Source organism: Neofelis nebulosa, chromosome 3, assembly GCF_028018385.1.
Source record: "Neofelis nebulosa isolate mNeoNeb1 chromosome 3, mNeoNeb1.pri, whole genome shotgun sequence".
Classification (NCBI taxonomy): domain Eukaryota; kingdom Metazoa; phylum Chordata; class Mammalia; order Carnivora; family Felidae; genus Neofelis; species Neofelis nebulosa.
In genome coordinates, this window is record NC_080784.1 from 103,825,961 (window position 1) to 103,846,663 (window position 20,703).

At 38.8% G+C, this 20,703-nt stretch overlaps 1 protein-coding gene across 6 annotated transcripts in view; it reads left to right on the top strand.

Moving 5' to 3' along the window:
* TRPC3 (transient receptor potential cation channel subfamily C member 3) overlaps positions 1-20,703 on the top strand; it is a 79,136-nt gene that overhangs the window by 15,857 nt on the left and 42,576 nt on the right. For all 6 annotated transcript variants that reach the window (XM_058721474.1, XM_058721477.1, XM_058721478.1 and 3 more), the window contains exons 2-4: positions 2,593-3,364; positions 10,056-10,244; positions 18,959-19,123. In XM_058721474.1, coding sequence (XP_058577457.1) covers positions 2,593-3,364; positions 10,056-10,244; positions 18,959-19,123 — 1,126 coding nt within the window. The remainder of the gene's footprint in view (positions 1-2,592; positions 3,365-10,055; positions 10,245-18,958; positions 19,124-20,703) is intronic.

A 20,703-nucleotide genomic window follows, 5' to 3' on the forward strand; every position in this document is an offset into this window, starting at 1 on the left:
GACAGTTTTTACAAGATTTGTTTAAAACCCTTGTCATAGTTTGATCTTGAAACAAAGTTTTCTTCCATGCAGTTCAGTGAATGCTGTTTCCCAGTTCTTGTCCACCTAAAAATCATCATCATACCAACACACACAGACACACACATATATACACACAACACCCCCACACCCAGCTTTGCACTTCCTTGTCTCCTACACACACACCACACACTCACAACCTCACTCTGCATGCTACTCTACACAACATACATCCATATCCCACTAATATGGCATTTATTTAGCTTCAGAAAGATTATAATGCAATGGTTGCCAATATGTACATTTACTTAAAAATTTTTGTCAACTAAGGGGTTAAAATAAACATCTAAAAATGAATTTTATTTTTTAGTAAAAATATTCAAACTGTGGTTAAAACTATTCAAAAAGTGCAGAAGGGTATAAGTGAAAAGCAAAAATCTCCCTTCCCCTATGGCTCCTCAGTTCCACTGCTCAGAGCCCAGTATAACCATAGTTAAAAGCCTCTCGTATTGCTTTCTAGAAATTGCTACAAATACATATATATGTATGTACATACATATGTATACGTAAATGTGTAAATTTATAAAGGTGTATATATAAAAATGCTATATTTATTTAATTTTTAAAAGTTGATCACCTGACACTAGTTGTGCAGTTAGAATGGGGTGCCAGTCATAGCCCTCTTGCCCTTGGAGTTAACAAGCCTCTCCGGACCTCTTTGGATATGTCACCTGTGTAGTCCCAGGTTTGCCTGGCACATTCCTTTGGTCTCCATATGGGAAACATCTGCTGGTGCCTTCTGTGTTTCTCTCTTGGTTTGAGGCCGGCAGAAGTGAGAATTGAGTAGGGGCTGGTAGATGCCTCTGAGTTCTCCTGTTCCCTAAAGTCCACCCCCAGACTCCCAGGGAGAATAGAGTCTTCGCTAGTTTTCAACCCCTGACTCTGTGAATACTGTTTTATCAATGGTGGAAAGTATTTCTGGAATATATATTATAGAAAGAAATCCTTTTTTCCCAAGCCATTCACTTTTAACTTGTAATTCTTATTTGCCTTAAAAGTGGATAATGTGGAAAGAGTTTTAACTGGTACTTTTGGTGCAACTCATACAGAAAACAAAAATTACAGATATTTTAAAGGAAGTCGATCATAAGAATTTCAGTCAGCAAGAATGTTAGAGCTGGGTAAAGATGTAAATTTGTGCTTAGAATAATAGCCACTGAAACATTAAAAGTAATCACAATGTTAAAAATTATATTGTTTATTTAGCATAATTTTTCAGAGACTTGGAACTTCTAAAAAAGATTTTTGTTTATGTGCTCATGAGAAAACTCTGAAGCACTTTGTAAATTTCCATTTTACACCTGGGGTAAGGAAGTCTGAAGAAATGAATTTACCCAGCATCACAGAAATCACAATGTGAACTTCAGTCACTCTACACATCAATTAATGAGATCATTTTCATAGTGCAACTAAGTCTCAACAAATGTGGTTGGTATTTGGATTTTGTACACATTGTTCTGGATATACTATTAGTGCCCAGTTGCTTTATTCATAAAATAATAGTAGTGATTTTGAAACCATGAATCATACCATATCCTTTTAGTTCAAACAGGCAATTATATAGTATTGGTAATTAACGGCTCTTATTACAAAGTCACAGCCGTTTTCAACAAAATAAGTTTTAGATTGATGCTTTAATTTTATAATTGCTAAATCTTGCCTGTGTCATTGAAAAAAATGAATCTTGTTTTTTTTTTCGGGGGTGGGGTGGGGACAGGATACCCTTAAGAGAAAAAGATAACAAAGATCCTGAAAGATCCTTGGCCTAAATTCTAGGCTTTTATTCCCCTGTCAATTATTTTATTTAGTTAAAAATATGCAATGACTTGAGAGGATTCTTCTGGCCTAATTCTTGAAAAATTTACTTTCTTTAGCCTTAAAGTCTAGTGCTTTGGTGCCAAGAACCTGCTAGGCCTTCATTTTCAAGACTTTTAGGACCAGTACGGTTATTTATACAAGGTCCAATGAGTTCCACCTGTACCAGGGTCTCAAGGGAGGCACAGATGTCTGGAAATTGTTTATATTATTATTTCTTCTGAATGCCATGTTCTACTGAACAGGAACCCTCATTGTGATAGGCTGCCAACTCCTCTCTGGGTTCAAGCAGCGCATATTAGGTACAGGTGTAAATTTCAGGTGCGTTGCTCAGCAACTGACCGAGCTGCCCGCAGGTCACAGGTCTGCTGTAGGTACTGTGTACTTGAGAAGGGCGAGGTGGGGCGCCTTGGTGGCGCAGTCGGTTAAGCGTCCGACTTCAGCCAGGTCACGATCTCGCGGTCCGTGAGTTCGAGCCCCGCATCAGGCTCTGGGCTGATGGCTCGGAGCCTGGAGCCTGTTTCCGATTCTGTGTCTCCCTCTCTCTCTGCCCCTCCCCCGTTCATGCTCTGTCTCTCTCTGTCCCCCAAAAAATAAATAAAAAAAACCAAAAAACAAAAACGTTGGAGAAGGGCGAGGTATGAGGAGGAAGCACTATGCCCTAATAGTCTACAGTTGTTTTTCACTGCTGCTGATTAGGTCCATGGAGGGAAGCCCATCTCTGAGGCGCAAGACAGTGATGCGGGAGAAGGGCCGGCGCCAGGCCGTCCGGGGCCCTGCTTTCATGTTCAATGACCGGGGTACCAGCCTCACAGCCGAGGAAGAGCGCTTCCTCGACGCTGCCGAGTACGGCAACATCCCCGTGGTGCGCAAGATGCTGGAGGAGTCCAAGACGTTGAACGTCAACTGCGTGGACTACATGGGCCAGAACGCGCTGCAGCTGGCCGTGGGTAACGAGCACCTGGAGGTGACAGAGCTGCTGCTCAAGAAGGAAAACCTGGCGCGAATCGGCGACGCCCTGCTGCTTGCCATCAGCAAGGGCTACGTGCGCATAGTGGAAGCTATCCTCAACCACCCCGGCTTCGCAGCCAGCAAGCGCCTGACACTGAGCCCCTGTGAGCAGGAGCTGCAGGACGACGACTTCTATGCTTACGACGAGGACGGCACACGCTTCTCTCCCGACATCACGCCCATCATCCTGGCGGCGCACTGCCAGAAGTACGAGGTGGTGCATATGCTACTGATGAAGGGTGCCAGGATCGAGCGGCCACACGACTATTTTTGCAAGTGCGGAGATTGCATGGAGAAGCAGAGGCACGACTCTTTCAGCCACTCACGCTCGAGGATCAATGCCTACAAGGGGCTGGCCAGCCCAGCGTACCTGTCCTTGTCTAGCGAGGACCCAGTGCTCACCGCCTTGGAGCTCAGCAATGAGTTGGCCAAGCTGGCCAACATAGAGAAGGAGTTCAAGGTAAGCTCTGTGCTCCACCCTGGCGACCCTGCATGCTCATCCACTTCCTGACTGCTGCCAGATGGCTTCCATAGTCTGCTCTGGAATCAGTTTTGCCCAGTGGATTTAAAATCACAAGGGACTGGGATGTCATTCAGAAATGACCGATGATTTCCACCTCTAAACATGGTGCCGTGATAAATTTGCTTTGGGGATGGGTATATACTGGATCTAAGAGCTATACTTATGGTGCTGCTCTGTGTGGGTGAGCATAAAGTGGAACGCAAGACTTCTCCCCTTTGATTAGAGGAGGAATTTGGTGTGACTTTTTTCCTCCCCCATCCTTCCTCTTTTATAGTTAGTGGTATGGTGCCACACGACACTGAAGTGATATTGGTTTTGCATGTACTGTTTATTGGCCCAAACATCTGTATATGCCTTTAAGGTAGAAAGTCAGAAGACTAATGTGGAATATGATTAAAATAATTTTATTAATATGACAAAAATGTCTCTCCTGAAATCCACAAATGTATATTCAGAGTGGTGAGCCATAGACCTCAGGTCAACCCAGAAATACAAGGATAGCAAAGTGTTTTGCATTAACAGATTTTTTTTTTAATGGATGAGCCTTTTTTCTGAACATTGTTTCTAGTTAAGTGGTATTATTTTTTATAAAAAACTAATGATAGGATATTTTAATCTTTTATTCAATTACTATATCCTCCTATGGGTTTTGGACGGTTCTATCTATTAAATCTGGGGCACAAGGAGATTTCATGGTTCTGGTGAAAGTCATCGTGTTTTTCAGCAGGTTGTTGTCTCCCGTTGTCCACCTAAGAAGATTATTGCAGACATCAATTCCTTAAATTATTTTCTGGATGCTGAGTTAATCTTCTTTGTAGCGTGGTGTCAGATCACAGTGATTATTCTGTCTTTCAGATCTTATTACAGTTTTTCATACTTATGTGAGGTTTACACAAATGCAACTAGCAATATAATTCAAGTTAAGGGGTTGCAAGAAAATGGTTTAGGACAAAGAAATGAGCTATTAAGCCATGAAAGGACATGGAGGAAACTTAAATGCATATCATTAAGTGAAAGAAGCCAATCTGAAAAGGCTACATACTATATGATTCCAACTATATGACATTCTGGTAAAGGCAAAACTGTGGAGACAGTAACAAGATCAGTGTTGCTAGGGGTTAGTGGAGAGGAGGAATAAATAAGTGGAGTACAGAGGATTTTTAGGGCAGTGAAAATAATCTGTATGATACTGTGGTGATGGATACATGTCATTATACATTTATCCAAACTGATAGCATGTACAATTCCAAGACAGAACGCTAATATGAACTATGGACTTTGTATGATTATAATGTGTCCATGAAGATCTATCAATTATAAGACATGTACCACTTTGGTGAGAGATTGGATAATGTGGGAGGCTGTGCATGTTTGGGGCAGAGCACATATGGGAACTCTCTGTACCTTCCTCCTAATTTTATTGTGAACCTAAACCTGCTCTAAAACAAAAATGTTTTTTTAAAAAAAGATGTTAAAAAATGGTAGGAAAGTTTTGCATGTTTTTTTTGTTTGTATGTTTCCTTTTCCATACACACCGAATTACCTAATCATAAACCCTCATCTTGTCCTGGTGGATCTCTGACCTTAAGTATAATTTTGTTATTCCATTAAAAATTTTTCTGATATAAAAGCTACACGTTTATTATACAAATTTTGGAAAATGTGGAAAAATAAAAAAATATCACCTTATATTTACTCTTTGAAGAGATTCATTACGTGATATTTGAAAAGATGAATTTCCTTGGAGTCAAAATGAGTTATTCTTTTAGACAGAACTCAGAGAAAATGGTAAATTTCAAATTCTGTTTAGAGAAAATAGAAAAGCATCAAGGTTAAATAGTTGTAAATATCACTATTTTGACAAAGTAATAAAAAATGAAATTCTAAATTTATTAGCCACTATTTCAAATCTCATCAAAACCTTGTGGGGTTTTTTGTTTTTGTTTTTTTGTTTTGTTTTTGTTTTTGTTTTTGTTTTTTGCATTTTGCTTGATATATATTGAAGATCTGTAAAAGAGATTCTACAAAAGGGATTTTTTTCTAATATTTTGCTTTAATAATTTCTAAAAGAGGCTAGTGTTTGCAATTCTGTGTAGAGAAGTCATCTTCGTGAAGTGATAGTTAAAAAATTTGTTGTTCATATTTTTTCCTGAAGCTGGCTAGGTCTGTATTGATGATACTTTGAATCTCCTTTACCCTGACTTAAAGAGTCACCTCTGATAACCTTTCAAATGTGGGAAAATGTTACAAAAGGCAAAAAGAGGAGAAAATACTACTGAGTTAAAGAGGGCATCCATGAAGCTACCAAGTGTCTAAGGATCTGCAAAGATCATCTCAATCTCACAGTTCCTTTTTCTGATCTATACGGAAAGTACTCGTGTAGCATAACCCTCTCTGACCCTGAATATAGATGGTTCCTCAGAAGTTACAGTTTCTAAGGACGACAAGTCTTCCTCCAGACTAAAGGTTGCTTTTCTTTCCTGTTCCTGCCTGTCCTTGTTATTCCTTTAGTACCTGCTTTCCTTTCATCTCTGTGCCCTCTCATCCCACGCTCCTGTCCATCAGTCAGGGCTTTAGACAGACAGAGAAAATAGTGCTTTCACGGTGCTGACCCAGAGACTCAGCTTGGAAAGGGCAGTGGAAGTGAAGCTCATTTCTGAGGCAAACAGATAACCTGATTTGCCCTATGTTCACTGTATTCTTTCCATAGAGAAAGAGTTCAAAATATGAGATCAAATACTAGCCTTGAAATGAAAAAATAATATGTTCCCTAGTGAAAAAGAGGTGATTTTTTTTTTCCTTTTTAGACACCTGTATCTATTTTCTTATCAATGGCCTGTAAGATCTAGCATCTCACCCCTCAAATCGCCATCACTTAGGTGCATCCGAGAAGGTTCTTAGCCAGTGTGCAGTTTCCAAAGTTCTTTGAAGAATGCAGGAGGCATGGTGCCGAAAACATATGAAGGTCATTACCCCCAAGAGGTTGAAAATTCTAGGATATAGATTTAGATAAATTAATGGAGGACGGCTTGGTGACAGGTTATTAAGGAAATAGTTTGGATGTGTAAATGATGTCTGAAGCTATTCTGAGAAACAGAATATTGGACAGAATGGACTCTAGGTCTAATCCTCCAAATGTCAGTGGCAAGGAAGCTAGTCATTTATTAAGCTGTGAGAATGCAAAGTGAAATTTCTTAATTCTGAGTCAATAATGCACTTTATTTTTTTTAAAAAGAGGGCATTTGCCTTCCTTGTGCCTCAGTTTTCTTCTCTTTAAATTAGAAAAGCAATTTTAATTTACATCATAGTAGGGCTGTGAGGAAGAGGTAAATAAATATAACCAAAATCACTACAGCAAAAAGAAGGATGATACTCTAGGAGTCAGCTGGTTGTATAGACCTCTTATTTTACAAATGAAAAAACAAAAGCTATAGCCAAGGACCCATCTGCTAAGCCTAGATTTAGGTGCCTTGGGTCCCAGACCTAGATATTCTATCTAATGTGCTGTACCTGATAACATGGATGTATTTTTATAGTACCTCATGTGTACCATGCTCTAAGCAATTAATCCTCCTAGCAGCAATATTAGGTTGGCTTATTCTCATCAGAGAAGCTAAGTAAATCCCACAGGATCCTACAGCTAGTAAGTGGTGGAAGAAGTATTTGAACCCAGTAAATCTGGCTTCAGATTTCTGCTTTTAAGCACTACACTAGCCTGCTCCTTTTGTTATTAGGGAAAGGATCTGATAGAACCAAGCCTGCTTAGAGTTGAATTTCAATTTTTGTTTTATTTCAAAAAAAAATTTAAAGTTTATCCATTTTTTTTTTCAGAGACAGAGACAGAATGTGAGGTGGGGAGGGGCAGGGAGAGAGGGAGACCCAGAATCTGAAGCAGGCTGCAGGCTCTGAGCTGTCAGCACAGAGCCTGACATGAGGCTCAAACTCATGAACTGCAAGATCATGATCTTGATCTACCCAGGCGCCCCTCAATTGTTCTTTTAAGGATAAAAAGGGATTGAGATGATAACTACAAACATTAAAATAAGTTGCTGAAATCTGTGGACAGGCTGCCACAGGGACCAAGCATCATTGTTTTTCCCCTGGCTTGAGCAGGTCCTCAGGGTTTTGAGTTCCCGCTCTGTAAAGAAAGTAGCAGGGCCATCTGGTAACTTTGTGGAGAGCTATGGTATTGGAAGAGTGGCATGATGAACATGATTAAGCAAAACTAAGAGAAAATTACTAGAAAATGCAGATCAGACAAATGGTCTGAGTTGTGAAGGAACATGAGACAGGCCCTCATGGTAGAACTAAAATAGTCACCTTGTGGTGCAGTGCAGACTGTTGCTAGTTTCCTTTGCAACTGAGAAAAGCTGTCTTTAGCTGGAGCTCTCCATCTTTCCCTGGGAGCCCCACATATATTGATAAAGTGGTATCCCATGACCACAATAAAAGAAATTCTCATCTCCAGCTGTGATTATTTTCCGCACTTGGGCAATACACTTCTTCAAGCAGGAAATGTTTACATTGTTAGGAAGACAAAGTGTTGTTTTTGCAACTTGTATGATTACCAGTTTTTGTTTCTTCACTGATGTTTCAGTGGATGTGAACAAACCACACGACTTTAAGATGAGACAATTTATAGATTATGATTTTAAAAAAAATTAATGTTTATTTTTGACAGAGAGAGGGAGACAGAGGATCCCAAGTGGGCTCTGTGCTGACAGAGAGACACGCAGGCCTCCGACCCAGAAAGTATGAATTAGAACTGAGATTGTGACCTGAGCCAAAGTCAGGTACTTAACTGACTGAGCCACCCAGGCACCCCAGATTATGATTTTTAAAAACAATGAGTTATGGTTTATGTATTACTACAGAAGCAGTTATTAAGTTTCTTCAAGCATTGACATAGTCTCTCTTTTTTCTGATCAGTGAAGAAATGGTCATCCAATGTTGCTCCAAATCTTATAGAACAGTCTGAACTGAAGAGTAACATGAGGAAATTTCATCTAAAAAAAAAAATGTGTTAAAAGGGAAGCTTTATATGGAAACAGACATGGATTTAATACTTCTGGGTGCTCTAATAAAATATTTCATTAGTCTTTCAGGAATGAAAGTCAGATGGATATTTAACTGACATTCTGCATAGAAACCAGAGACTGAATGTTTTATTAATTTTATCAGTTGCATGGTACCAACTTGAATGGAAACCAAAGATTGAAGTTTTATTCATTTTATTCTCTTATTAGGGGAAAAGGATTAACTGTAACTCTTCCTTATCTGAATTTCTGATATCTGAAATGGAAACTATTATAGTCTATGTAGCCTTTAAACAGTCTTTCTTCTTTTAGTTGGTGATGTGATTTTTGCCCATGAAATCAATTGTGTATTTGAGGGAAAAAATTCAAATTCTTCATGTCTTTTTTTTTTTCAGTAGGATTTTGGGAAGCCCAGAAATACTGCTATGCTAAGATTACTTAGTTATTAGACATTTACAGTATCTCAGAACATATTGAAGAATTCTATTTTCCTCAAGTGTGCCAAATTAAATTATCATCTGGTTAACTTTCTTAATGGGCTAAAACTTAGTGAAAGCCATAGAGGTGGAACTGGGGTTTCTGAAAGTAAGATGCTTTCCCAAGAGATGGTCATTGATACCTTGACTGGAATCAAGGGGCCAGAAATAGAACTCCATTCAGAAGGTAACAGGAAATGCTGCCAAGTGACTTCCTTATACCAGTCCATGGCGCTATATAAATATGCTAATGAAATTAAAGATTCACAGATTATTTTTAGCAAGGTGTTAGTTCCAGTGGCCTGGAAATTTTCTCTCAGGTATTGGTATTCTGCAACCCTTGAGAATTCAATTACATATAATCAGACATTTCTCTCCTTCCAGTTCTGCAGGACATGATAATGTGCCCTTCAGACAAACAAGGAAAAATACCTCCTCTCCAGGTTGGCTCCTGTCCATCTCTTTACATTCACTATAAATCAGTCGTCCTCAGATGTAAATGTGTATCAGAAACACATGGAGAGCGTGTTTACACAGATTGCTGAGCTCTTTCTTCAGTTTCTAAATAGGAACATCTGAGATGGGGTCAGAGAATTGACATTGCTCACACATGTCCAGGTGCTCTTGCCGCCTCTGGTTTGAGGATTACGCTTTGAGAAGCTGTGTCCCCAGCAAGGCAAGGGATGGTATAAACTGAACAAATGATTTTCACATATAGTCCATCTTCTATATCAGATTGCCGCCTTAGAAAATTTACCATTTAAACCAATTTTCATAACAGGAATTGTTTTGTTTCAGCTTTAAGGAAACTATTGTTTATCTGCATAAGAGAGCTCGAAGTCTTTTTGATCCTTTGCTCTGTCAGCATTAGCATTTAGCCAACATCTCTTAATACAAGCCAGGGACCAACGTGCATACCATTCACAGAGCTGTCTGATATGGTTGGGCAGGTTGCAGAAGGTATTGGCTAAGAGGGTGTATGGGGGCAAATCCGGCCTGTATCTAACCGACAATTCTACCCAGAAGAAGGGACCTTTTTTTTGTAATTCGCAAAAACTCTAAATACTTTTCATTGAATTAAAACAAACTCCTTGAATTTAAACCTCTCATTCTTAGAATGACTACCGGAAGCTCTCCATGCAATGTAAAGACTTTGTAGTGGGTGTGCTGGATCTTTGCCGAGACTCAGAAGAGGTAGAAGCCATTCTGAATGGAGATCTGGAATCAGCAGAGCCCCTAGAGGTACACAGGCATAAAGCTTCACTGAGTCGTGTCAAACTTGCTATTAAGTATGAAGTCAAAAAGGTAAGTGGCCTGCTTTTATCCAGCACCATATCAACTATGCCATAATCCTGGGAAAATTTTTTAAATAATAAAAATAAATGTTACTGATAATAGATTTTTTTTCTTCATGAAAGAGATTGAGTGAAATGTGGTAAAGTTGTGAGTCAAATATCTAGCTTCTGTGATCCTTTCCACTTTTTGTCTGCTGCAAGACCTTGAATAAGTCATAAACCTTCTCTAAACTTCAATTTTCTCCTATAAAAGGAGGATCATACCTCTTACCTGTCTCAGGGTTTTGATGCAATTTCAATGGATTAAGACATGCAAAAGAATTTTGTGAACCACTCGTAATGCAATTAAAAATAATAAAATGTTATTTGTATACATTTTTGTAAGGCACTGTTACACTGTCATGCTAATCCTTGTGACAAGCCTATGTTATCCATTTCCCCTATAAAATAGGTAAAATAGATGATGAGATTTCTTTTCTACAAGGAAACTGAGGTTTGCCAAACTTAAATGTTATGTCTAAGGTCACACAGCTGTGAATACCAGAAATAAGATTTATGATTACTTTTTTACTCTGGTATTTCAAATAAACTTAAGTGTATGTATTTGCTGCTTGTATGGGGCTTTTAAATAATCCATGAAAATTGTAGCTATGATGTTTTACTGTAATAAAAATCTCAGTTATCTAGAATCTAACAGCTTTTATATATTAGATAAATAATTATACAGACACACACACACATATATATGTTGTATTTTAAGAGAAACTGATAAATCACCAAAAGTAAGCTGTTAACAGGAATAGATCTGGTTTTATGAACTGGTTAATCATGTATCACTGAATGTTCTGTCCTCCGTACATGGTGCTTAAGAGGGCCGGCCCTGGAGCCAGTTTGCAGGGGTTCAAGTCCTGAGTTAACCACGTGTTCCCTGTGTGACCATGGGATAGTCACCCAACCAGGCCAAGCCTCGGTCTTCTTATTAGTGAAGTAGGGACCACAATAGCAACTACGTTTTCAGTTGTTTGATGATTATAAGAGCTAATGCACGTAATTAGCACAGGTATAGTACATGGTGATTATTCAACATGTATGAGCTAGTAACATTTCTACATTATGAAAATTCATTCTCAGGATGATGACTCTTAAGCAAGTTTAGCTTTAGTCATCAAACACAAATTTCATGTTCACTGTGTTTGTTCCAGTCCATTGTAGCAGACTATAGCCAATTTAGGCCGAAAATAAGGGATATGAGGAGACTCACAGATTCACAGGGGGAGGTGGAAGAACAAGCTTATCTAAGCTGTGCTTCCAGAAACCTTACTCAGAACCAGGCCCAGAACTGAGGTCTGCACACGTGCCTCTGACCTGTGGAACCTAGGCATCTACTGGCACCCTAGCAGTAAGTGAGCATGAGGAGATCTTTCTCTCTTTCCTTTTCTCTCTTTGTGTGTGTGCACACTCCACAAAGTGGAGAACTTCCACATCTAGTGTTCACAAGGTTTTAGCCAGCTATTAACCACAGATCTCTCCTCAACTTAAAAAGACAGGGAAATGTGAAGATTCTTAGTTAATACTGATGTAAAATAACTTTTCAAGGAATTATCAGTTAAAAGTAAATTGGCTCGACTGCCTTCCTCCTAGAGCATTTCTTTCTTTTTAGTTTTTATTTTTAATTCCAGTTAACACACAGTGTTATATTAGCTCCAGTGTATAATTTAGGGATTCAACACTTACGTACAACACCCACTTATGCTTATGAGGAGTGCCCTCTTTAATCCCCATCACCTATTTTAACCATCCCCCCCAACCCTCCCCTCTGGTGAACATCAGTTCTCTATAGTTAAGAGTTTGTTTTTTGGTTTTCCTCTCTCTCTTTTTTCCCTTTGCTTGTTTGTTTTGTCTCTTAAACTCCACATATGAATGAAATCATTTGGTATTTGTCTTTCTCTAGAGAATTCTTGCTAGTTGAGGTTTTGCTATATTGAAGGAAAAAAGATAATACTGAATAAGATTAACATTAAACCATTTTTAGAAAACTGTCTGGACATTTATTCACAAATCTTACAATATACATCTCTTTTCTTTAGCACCTGAGAGGAGAGAATTGATTTCAGTTGTCACTGGTTCTTTATCATTGCTTTGAAAGTGTCATATTAGCAGAGACAGCTCATCTGTAGATGGGCTTCTTTGAACCAAACTGTCTTGAGACAGTGAATGTCTTCCTGGCATGTTAATTTTAAATAAATTGATGTATAGCTTATTATGTATGAGGTGTCATTAATAATAAATTTGCTATCAGTCAGCTACTGCCAGGAAACAACAAAAAGTGCATTTGAAACTGAAAGGATATTTAGGGCTTTGCAGGTATTTCTGGGTTCATTTGTTTTGTGATATAAAGGGAGTATTGATTCAAGTTTTTGACTTAGAAGCTTCACTCAATTAATGTATACAAAAATTTATTCTAGAATGTCCCCCAAAGCCCCACTTCTCCCTTTCTTTTTCTCTCTCCAAGATGTCCTTCATTCTTCACTCAACATTTACATGTCTCCATTTAGCAAAGAGAAAAGATGCCCATCCCTGCTGGTGCTTCCTTTTTCCTTTATCTCATTTCTGGTTCCTAAGTAAAACCACTTCTTGGGTTACAATGATGTGTGAACCCTACTGACACTGAGGTAGTCTACAGCTACATGCAAGGCATTGGGATTTCAAAATATATGTTATGTTTTTCCCTCTTGATAACATAATAAATTTATATTCAAATCAACTCATAATTCCACCAAGGAAACTAGTTTTTTGTAACAGCTGTTTCCCATAAGAGACTCAAAGTCTCTTTTGCTATGTGCTCAAGATCTCCTCCCAGCTCTGGGTCTGGGATTACTGGCTTCTTTCTGGCCTCATAGTTCCCAGAGCTCAGTCTTCCCTGGGAATCACACCACGAGGTCTACCCAGGCCTTAGAGAGCTCGATGGCAGTTAGTCAAGAAAATGAAAATATGGAAGACCTGAATGGGAGAGATCTGAACATGAATTTAATATTTATGGGAGAAAGAACTTTCTAATATGAAAGCAGTTGAAGAAATAACAAAGCAAAAGTGTAAACAATTTAACCACATACAACTTAAAACCTCTGTACACAGAAAGATCATAAAAAAGAGCAAAGTGAGAAAGGTGTAATTTCTCAATTCTGACTTCTCAAGGATTGATAATCTACAAAGAGCTCAAACAAATTTTTAAGAAAAATTTCTAGAGCCCTATAGAAAAATAAGCAAAGGGCACGAATAGGCAATTCACAGAAAATTTAAATGGATAGCAAGCCTATTTAAAAATTTTAAACTCTCGGGGCGCCTGGGTGGCTCAGTCGGTTGGGCGGCCGACTTCGGCTCAGGTCATGATCTCGCTGTCCGTGAGTTCGAGCCCCGTGTCGGGCTCTGCACTGACAGCTCAGAGCCTGGAGCCTGTTTCGGATTCTGTGTCTCCCTCTCTCTGACCCTCCCCCATTCATGCTTTGTCTCTCTGTCTCAAAAATAAAATAAATAAACGTTAAAAAAAAATTAAAAATTTTAAACTCTCTAGTAATAAATGCATCCTAATATACAAATACCATTTCCCCTCTCTCAAATTATTAAAGAATAGAAAATTCATACTCTCAATTCTGTTGGTGAAATGGGCAATCTTATGTGACTAGTGGGGAACAAATAATAATGTGTTCTCTATCAGGGAATGGATGTTACAGATCATTCATCTCAGAATCATTTCTGAGGAGTTTCTAAGGTAAATAATAAAACTGGAAAGATAGTAAATTTTATTACTGTTTGTAGAGCTACCCATGTTATTCTACAAAAGAGAATGGAATAGATCAAAAGATGAAATTTTTTGAAATGAGTACAAGAAAATTAACTTTTAGACAAAAATGTCATTTTCCCGTTTGAATAATGGATTATTTACCTTTCCCAAAAAGCTCTGAGTTTTCTTTTTTTGTGTGTGTTCTAATTTATTTTTGAGATAGAGAAACAGAGCATGAGCATGAGCGGGGGAGAGGCAAAGAGGGAGGGACGTACAGAATCCGAAGCAGGCTCCAGGCTCTGAGTTGTCAGCACAGACCCTGATGTGGGGCTCGAACCCACGGGCCATGAGTTCATGACCTGAGCCACCCAGGCACCCCTAAAAGCTCTGTGTTTTAATTCTGTCTTTACCTGTGTCTTCTCTGCACTTGAGGATGAACATCAATCCCTTCCCTCAATAGAAATAATGAGAGCTTTACTAAGCTATTCTAAGAAAGTCCTTGACAAAGATAAAGGATACTAGAAGTTGATAGACTATCGATCTGGAAAACCATGCTGTTGAGAAAGAGAATTTCCTGACTTCTTTGCTCTCTTATTTTCTCCATGGTGGGATTAGATTTAACTATAGAAATATCACCTAGAAAAGAGACACATGGTGGTGCCTCGGTGGCTCAGTCAGTTGAGTGTCTGACTTCGGCTCAGGTCATGATCTTCCAGTTCATGAATTTGAGCCCCACATTGGACTCTGCTGTCAGCATGGAGCCCTCTTTAGATCCCCTATCCCCCTGTCTCTCTACTCCTCCCCTACTTGCACATGCGTGTGTGCGTGCTCTCTCTCTCTCTCAAAACATTAAAAAAGAGAGACTTGCAGCAACATACACAAATAAAATTATCCACTATGAATGAAGAAAGTGTGGTTTCCTTAATTCCACACATTGAGCAATGCAATGAGAATGCTAAATATCCTGCAGAGACCTTGGGTGTGGTGCAGGTGCTGGCCAGCCTGTCCTGAATCCCACACTGTATAGCCTCTTGGCCAGGTTTGTGCCCAGCACTGAGAAAGAACAGAATATTGTGCACTCAGTGGGTTCAAAATCCAGAAAACTTACACACTGTAAGTTTTCAGTTTATATTTCACAACTCAAAAAACTTTAAAAAGAAATTGAATGATGTAGCTTTTATTCACAGCAGCATTTTAAATTGTATGAACGGTGCCTTCAACAATGTCATTAAAAACAAAAACAGAGTGTTCCTAACATGTTTTTGTACAACAGTATTTCCATGAAGATAGTTCTCGTAAAGGCTGATTTGATAATAAGACAATGTAACATGAAATTTTTTTTTAAGTTGAAAATTATCTCATGGTTTTCCATTAACCTGCCCTGATTACTGGTTCAGTTTACAATCTGTTAGTCATTTGGCACGGGAAAAAAATGTTTGTTCTCAATGCTACAATAGTTTTGTTCCATTGAAAGATTGAGATTTTCTTATGTGTCAAGCATTCTCCCTTTAAATCAGAACACCTCAAATAAAGGCATTATTTTTGTAATGATTTCAATTTGCTGGTCCACTGAAGTTGGGAAATAGCATACAAATTTTATCCAACTGGCTATGACTGGAGTGACAGCACAAGAGGTTTTTTTAGAAGGTAAACAATTTTAAGAGATAAAGGTCACTGCCCTATTTTGAAGTCATTGAAAAGAGAAAAACTCATCTCCTAGAGGGATTAACTCTTTTGCCCTCGCTTGTTACTGTTGTATTGATTTTATTATTTTTTAAAAATGTTCCTTGTGTACTTGCATTAGGATTTTAAATTACTAGAGGAAAATATCCATTTGTGTTTTCTTGTGAATTGAAAGGAATGAACAGATACCATAGGCTGGTGTATTACTATCTCAAGAAGAGAGTAGAATTAATAATATAGGAAATATACCTTTAAGCTGAATTTTAAAGTGTGACAACTAAACTGCAGACACCACAGTTTTGGCTAATATTTAACATATATTAGGGTTTTGTACTATATTGTACAAGTCACAATGGGTCAAATATTGATCATTATATAATACCATATGGGAATGATTGATTTCCACCAAGTCTTTAAGGGCTGTATAACCCTTATACAATGTAATTCATGCCATAAAGCACATCTTCAAAGTTGAAGATTAACTGGAGGAGGAGGAGGAGCAAGGAGAGGAAGCCATATTGCAACATTAATATTTTTGTCCTTAAGAGGTTAAAACCTAAGAAAGAAAGGCCGGACACTCAAAAGGGAAATTTGTCCATCAATTTTACATGGGTACACGTCCACCTGTCTCTTAACTTCATAGGGATTTTCTGTCCTGCGGAAAGCCTTGACCTATAAAAAAGTGCATGTTGACTTCCTAAGCGACAATCTAATTTGATGACATCATCTCCACTGTAGATTTCTCTGAATGCACTGCTCCCCATCCTAAGCTGAGCCTAGCTGGAGTCATAGGACTGCTTTTTATTTGCATCTGTCCAAATGTAAACCCTCCAACTTTCAAATTAGTATTATTTTAGTTTTTTTAGTTTTTTAATGTTTATTTATTTTTGAGAGACAGAAAGCACAAGTGGGGTAGGGGCAGAGAAGGAGACACAGAATTGGAAGCAGGCTCCAGGCTCCGAGCTGTCAGCACAGAGCCTGATGCAGGGCTTGAACCCACAAACCGTGAGATCATGACCTGAGATGAAGTTGGAGGCTTAACCGACTGAGCCACTCAGGTGCCCCTCAAATTAGTACTATTTTAAATGTTGATTATTTATCTTGGCAAGCATAAGAAGTCTGTCTCCATTTTCCCCCCACATTTATGGAGAGCTTACTGTGTGCTGTAGAACAGGAATCCCTAATCACTTAATGTGCACTGATGCTTCCATTTTCACCTTCTTCTACCAAATGCCTAACAGAGTGCCTGATTCATAGGAAGAGCTTACAACATTTTGAAGAGTGAATGAATGAATGGTACATTTAGGAACTCAGAGGGGATAAGGATTTAACACAGAAGGAGGGGTAAAGCAGGAAGGAAATGATTCAGTAGAGTACAGGGGCAGAAGTGGAAGTTTGGCAAAGTTCTCAACAAGAATCCTAGAAAGTTGTCACAAAGATTCCAGGGCTTTCAACCTTGATCATGTTTTATCATGAGTTCAAATAATGACTGTATTGATCAAAAATCAGAACTTTGAAAGAGTAACAGAATCTTGAGTCTGGAAAGGAGTTCTAATACAGACTTAGCAGCTAGCAATGACCAGTGAGCTTTAGGACCTGGGACTTTTATAATTGAATTGAAAGAAACTTCTAAGGTAAAATCTGCTTTTTCACATTGAACTCATTAAGCTAGAAAAGATAGCATCCTCTTTATAGTACTTTAAATCTCCCAAATCCTACCAGTTTGTATTGTTGAAATAAGTTCAGTGAAGTACTTCAAATCTGATATTTGTAAATTCATCTTACCACTTCTGCCAGCAGGTGTCAAGATCCCCTTGTGCCCTGTGGCACAGCAGTCACCAGAGTGATCATCAGTGGACTTCCCGGAGGGCGATGCACATAGGGGCAAAAGTGGGGGGTTAGGGGAAATTGCATTTCTACTGTCTACGCTGGGGGATGAGGTTTTATTTTTTTAATTTTATTAATTTTTTTTTAATTAGAAGAGCTAATGGGAAACAATACACCAGTAAGTGGAAACCCATTAATTTCCTTATAGGTGTGGTATTTATTGGTAATTAGCCGAATAACTTGAGGAATTGCCTGGAGTTGCTAAGAATCATTAAGATCATTAGCTAGAACTTGATCAAAGATGAACCCTTCACATAGTAGGAACTGGAGCTGCCTTCCTTGCCTCTAAGAGTTTGTAAAAACATTTCATGAGTACTTCTTAACAGGTTCATTGTTATTGTTCTGTTTTTCAGAAGATAATGATACCTTGATTTTTGCGTTGCTAAACACTCTTTAAAAATATATGTAAGCTGGCACTCATAGTTGATTTGTGAATGACCCTGAATAATCTCCAAGCTTGGGCAAAGTGCACCTGGCCATTCAAAGACAGGCATATCCAGCCACAAATGGGCACCTGTTAGGGTAGGGACCTTTTTACACGAGCCTGACTACAAATACATTTTGCTACCTGAACAAGGACAGGACTTTAGCGAAATCCCAGTCCATCAGAATAGATGCTGGCAGATGACTTAGCAAAGTCAGATGGCAAAATAGAATAAAATGGCAGGGCTGAAGTAAGTATAATGTGCTCAGTTTTCCTGGTTACAATTGTAGTTACAAAAGAACTGTTGGAGATAATTTTTTTTAACCTGTGATAGAGGCAGCAATAAAAAGAGGACAGATTACTGAAATAGGAAGGAAGGGACATTTGCTGCCAGTGCCTGGAGGCAGTGTAAGTGCGAACCAAGCAGAATTCTTGCAGATTCATTGGCTTTTTGCAGATCTTTGCAGTTTGCAGTGATAGTACATACGTATATGTATGTATATTTTTCATACATGTAGCACTTTAGGAATTACTTATGAAACTTAACACATTTCTTTTTTTAGCTATAGTCTAATATAAGCCAATTTTTTCCATTTTGAACTGAACATAAGTAAGCTGGCAGACAACAAGATGGGACACATTTTCACAAAGGAAAGCATATGTCACCCAGATTATGGACAGGAATCTGTGTATTATGGAGAATTTCAATCAGAAAGAAATGTGATTAAGGATGATATCAATTTTGTGCTCTTGTTTCCACTTAAGTACTATTAGTTCTGAAGCAATTTTGGAAAATGGAGGGAAGCTAAAGGAAAATATTACCAGAACATTCTAGTGCCTATATTCTGGAAAAGTGTACATTAATATCTTTAGGATTATGCATTCAGTAGTTGAGGTATCCCTAATGATAGTAACCTACCTCTTTCTCCCCCTCTCTTTCTGCCAACAGTTTGTGGCTCACCCCAACTGCCAGCAGCAGCTCTTGACAATCTGGTATGAGAACCTCTCAGGCCTGCGGGAACAGACCATAGCTATCAAGTGTCTGGTTGTGCTGGTGGTGGCCTTGGGCCTTCCATTTCTTGCCATCGGCTACTGGATTGCACCTTGCAGCAGGGTACATGTTTTTCTACATCCATTTCCTCCGTGGTTGGTGTGCCGTGTGTTTTGGGGATGAAGAAGGAAAAAGCTTCCTACTTAAGGCTCTTATCAGTTTTACCCTGAATGTTAATGCACTCAGGGACACAAATTCTGCTTTTTAATGACTGGATCAATTCAAATAAGAGATGAAAAAGGATTTGGTACTTGTGGAATAGATCACCTTTGAAGGCATATAATACTTAGGCTCTTAAGGTAAAATCCGCATGGTGGTCAAGAGGGAAAGCGGCTTGAGTGAAGTAGAACTTTTGCTGATTCTGTGGACAGCTTAATAAATCAAGAGCGTCAACTGAGTTGGCCTGCGTTTAGAACAGTCCTGTTGCAGTGGTGCCAAGGAAGTTAACCTGAGAGCTGGAAAGGCAACTCATTGGAACCTGTCAAGAGATCTGAGGCTCAGTGTATCAAGCACAGTCACGAACAGTGGTGTTAATTTAAAGAATTCAAGAAAGTTCATGCCAGGTTCCCCCCAGCCCCCTGCCCTTTGTTCCTTCAGAAGATTCTTAAAAAAAAAAAAAAAAAAAAAAAAAAAAAAAAAAAAAAAAGTAGAATTTGGGTTTGGGGTCTTTGGATTTTTTAGATTGTTTATGTTTAGTTTGCTTGAATCACTTTGTTCACTATCTTCATCCCTCTCTCAACTTGCTAGTATAGACTCAGTTTAATTGTGCCTAAGAGATCCTCTGAACAGGATATGGGAAGGCATACTAGTCATGCTAACAGGATCTGTATTAGGTTAATAAAGGGCACCGCCAGGGAGAATAAGCCGTTTTGAGGTCCTTTTAATCCTGCTTTTATATTCTGAGATCTGGTTTTGTTTAAATCAGAGGCAGTTTCAGGAAAAATGAGTCAAGGCCACTTACAATGATCCTGGAAATCCGTCACCTCTCTGGCTGCATAGTCTTCCTGGCAGAGTGAGTCCTGCTCTGCAGGCACCATACACGTGTGAATGTATTCATCCATCTCATTTCATTGTTGAGCTGCCCATGCAATTTAAGGCAGAAAGTTTGTCATTTTGATCAGGTTTGATGAGTTGACTAAGTTCCTTTGTTCTGTATCATAGAAAAGTACCTTACGATTCCTCAAATACATAAGCACTAAGGACTAAAATCTGTAAGTGATAAGAGAGCATGCATCAAAGCAAAAATCATTTCCCACACAAATAATTTCCCTTTCTGAGGGAAACGAAGAGGAAAGTTGATGTTTCTAAGTGTTTGCCTCTTAGGACCGCTTAATCAGTGAAAACATGGAAGTCCATTCCTTTTTTCTCTTCACTTACAAAAGTGCAGCTAATAGTATAATGAACTCTGTGTCCCCCAGAGAGGGGAAAGGACAGAATTGTTTCTGGAGCCCACATTTATACCTGCCACATACCACCGAAGACAACATAGCAAGAATCCCCCACGTATATCCTAGTTTCACGATAGGCATGCTGCTTTATTTTCGTGTTCTTTAAAGTTTTAAAAGATCAGCCTTTATGAGAAACAGATTTGGAAATTCTCAAGAAATCACTGTGTGCTACGGATGAGCTACCCCAAATGTGCC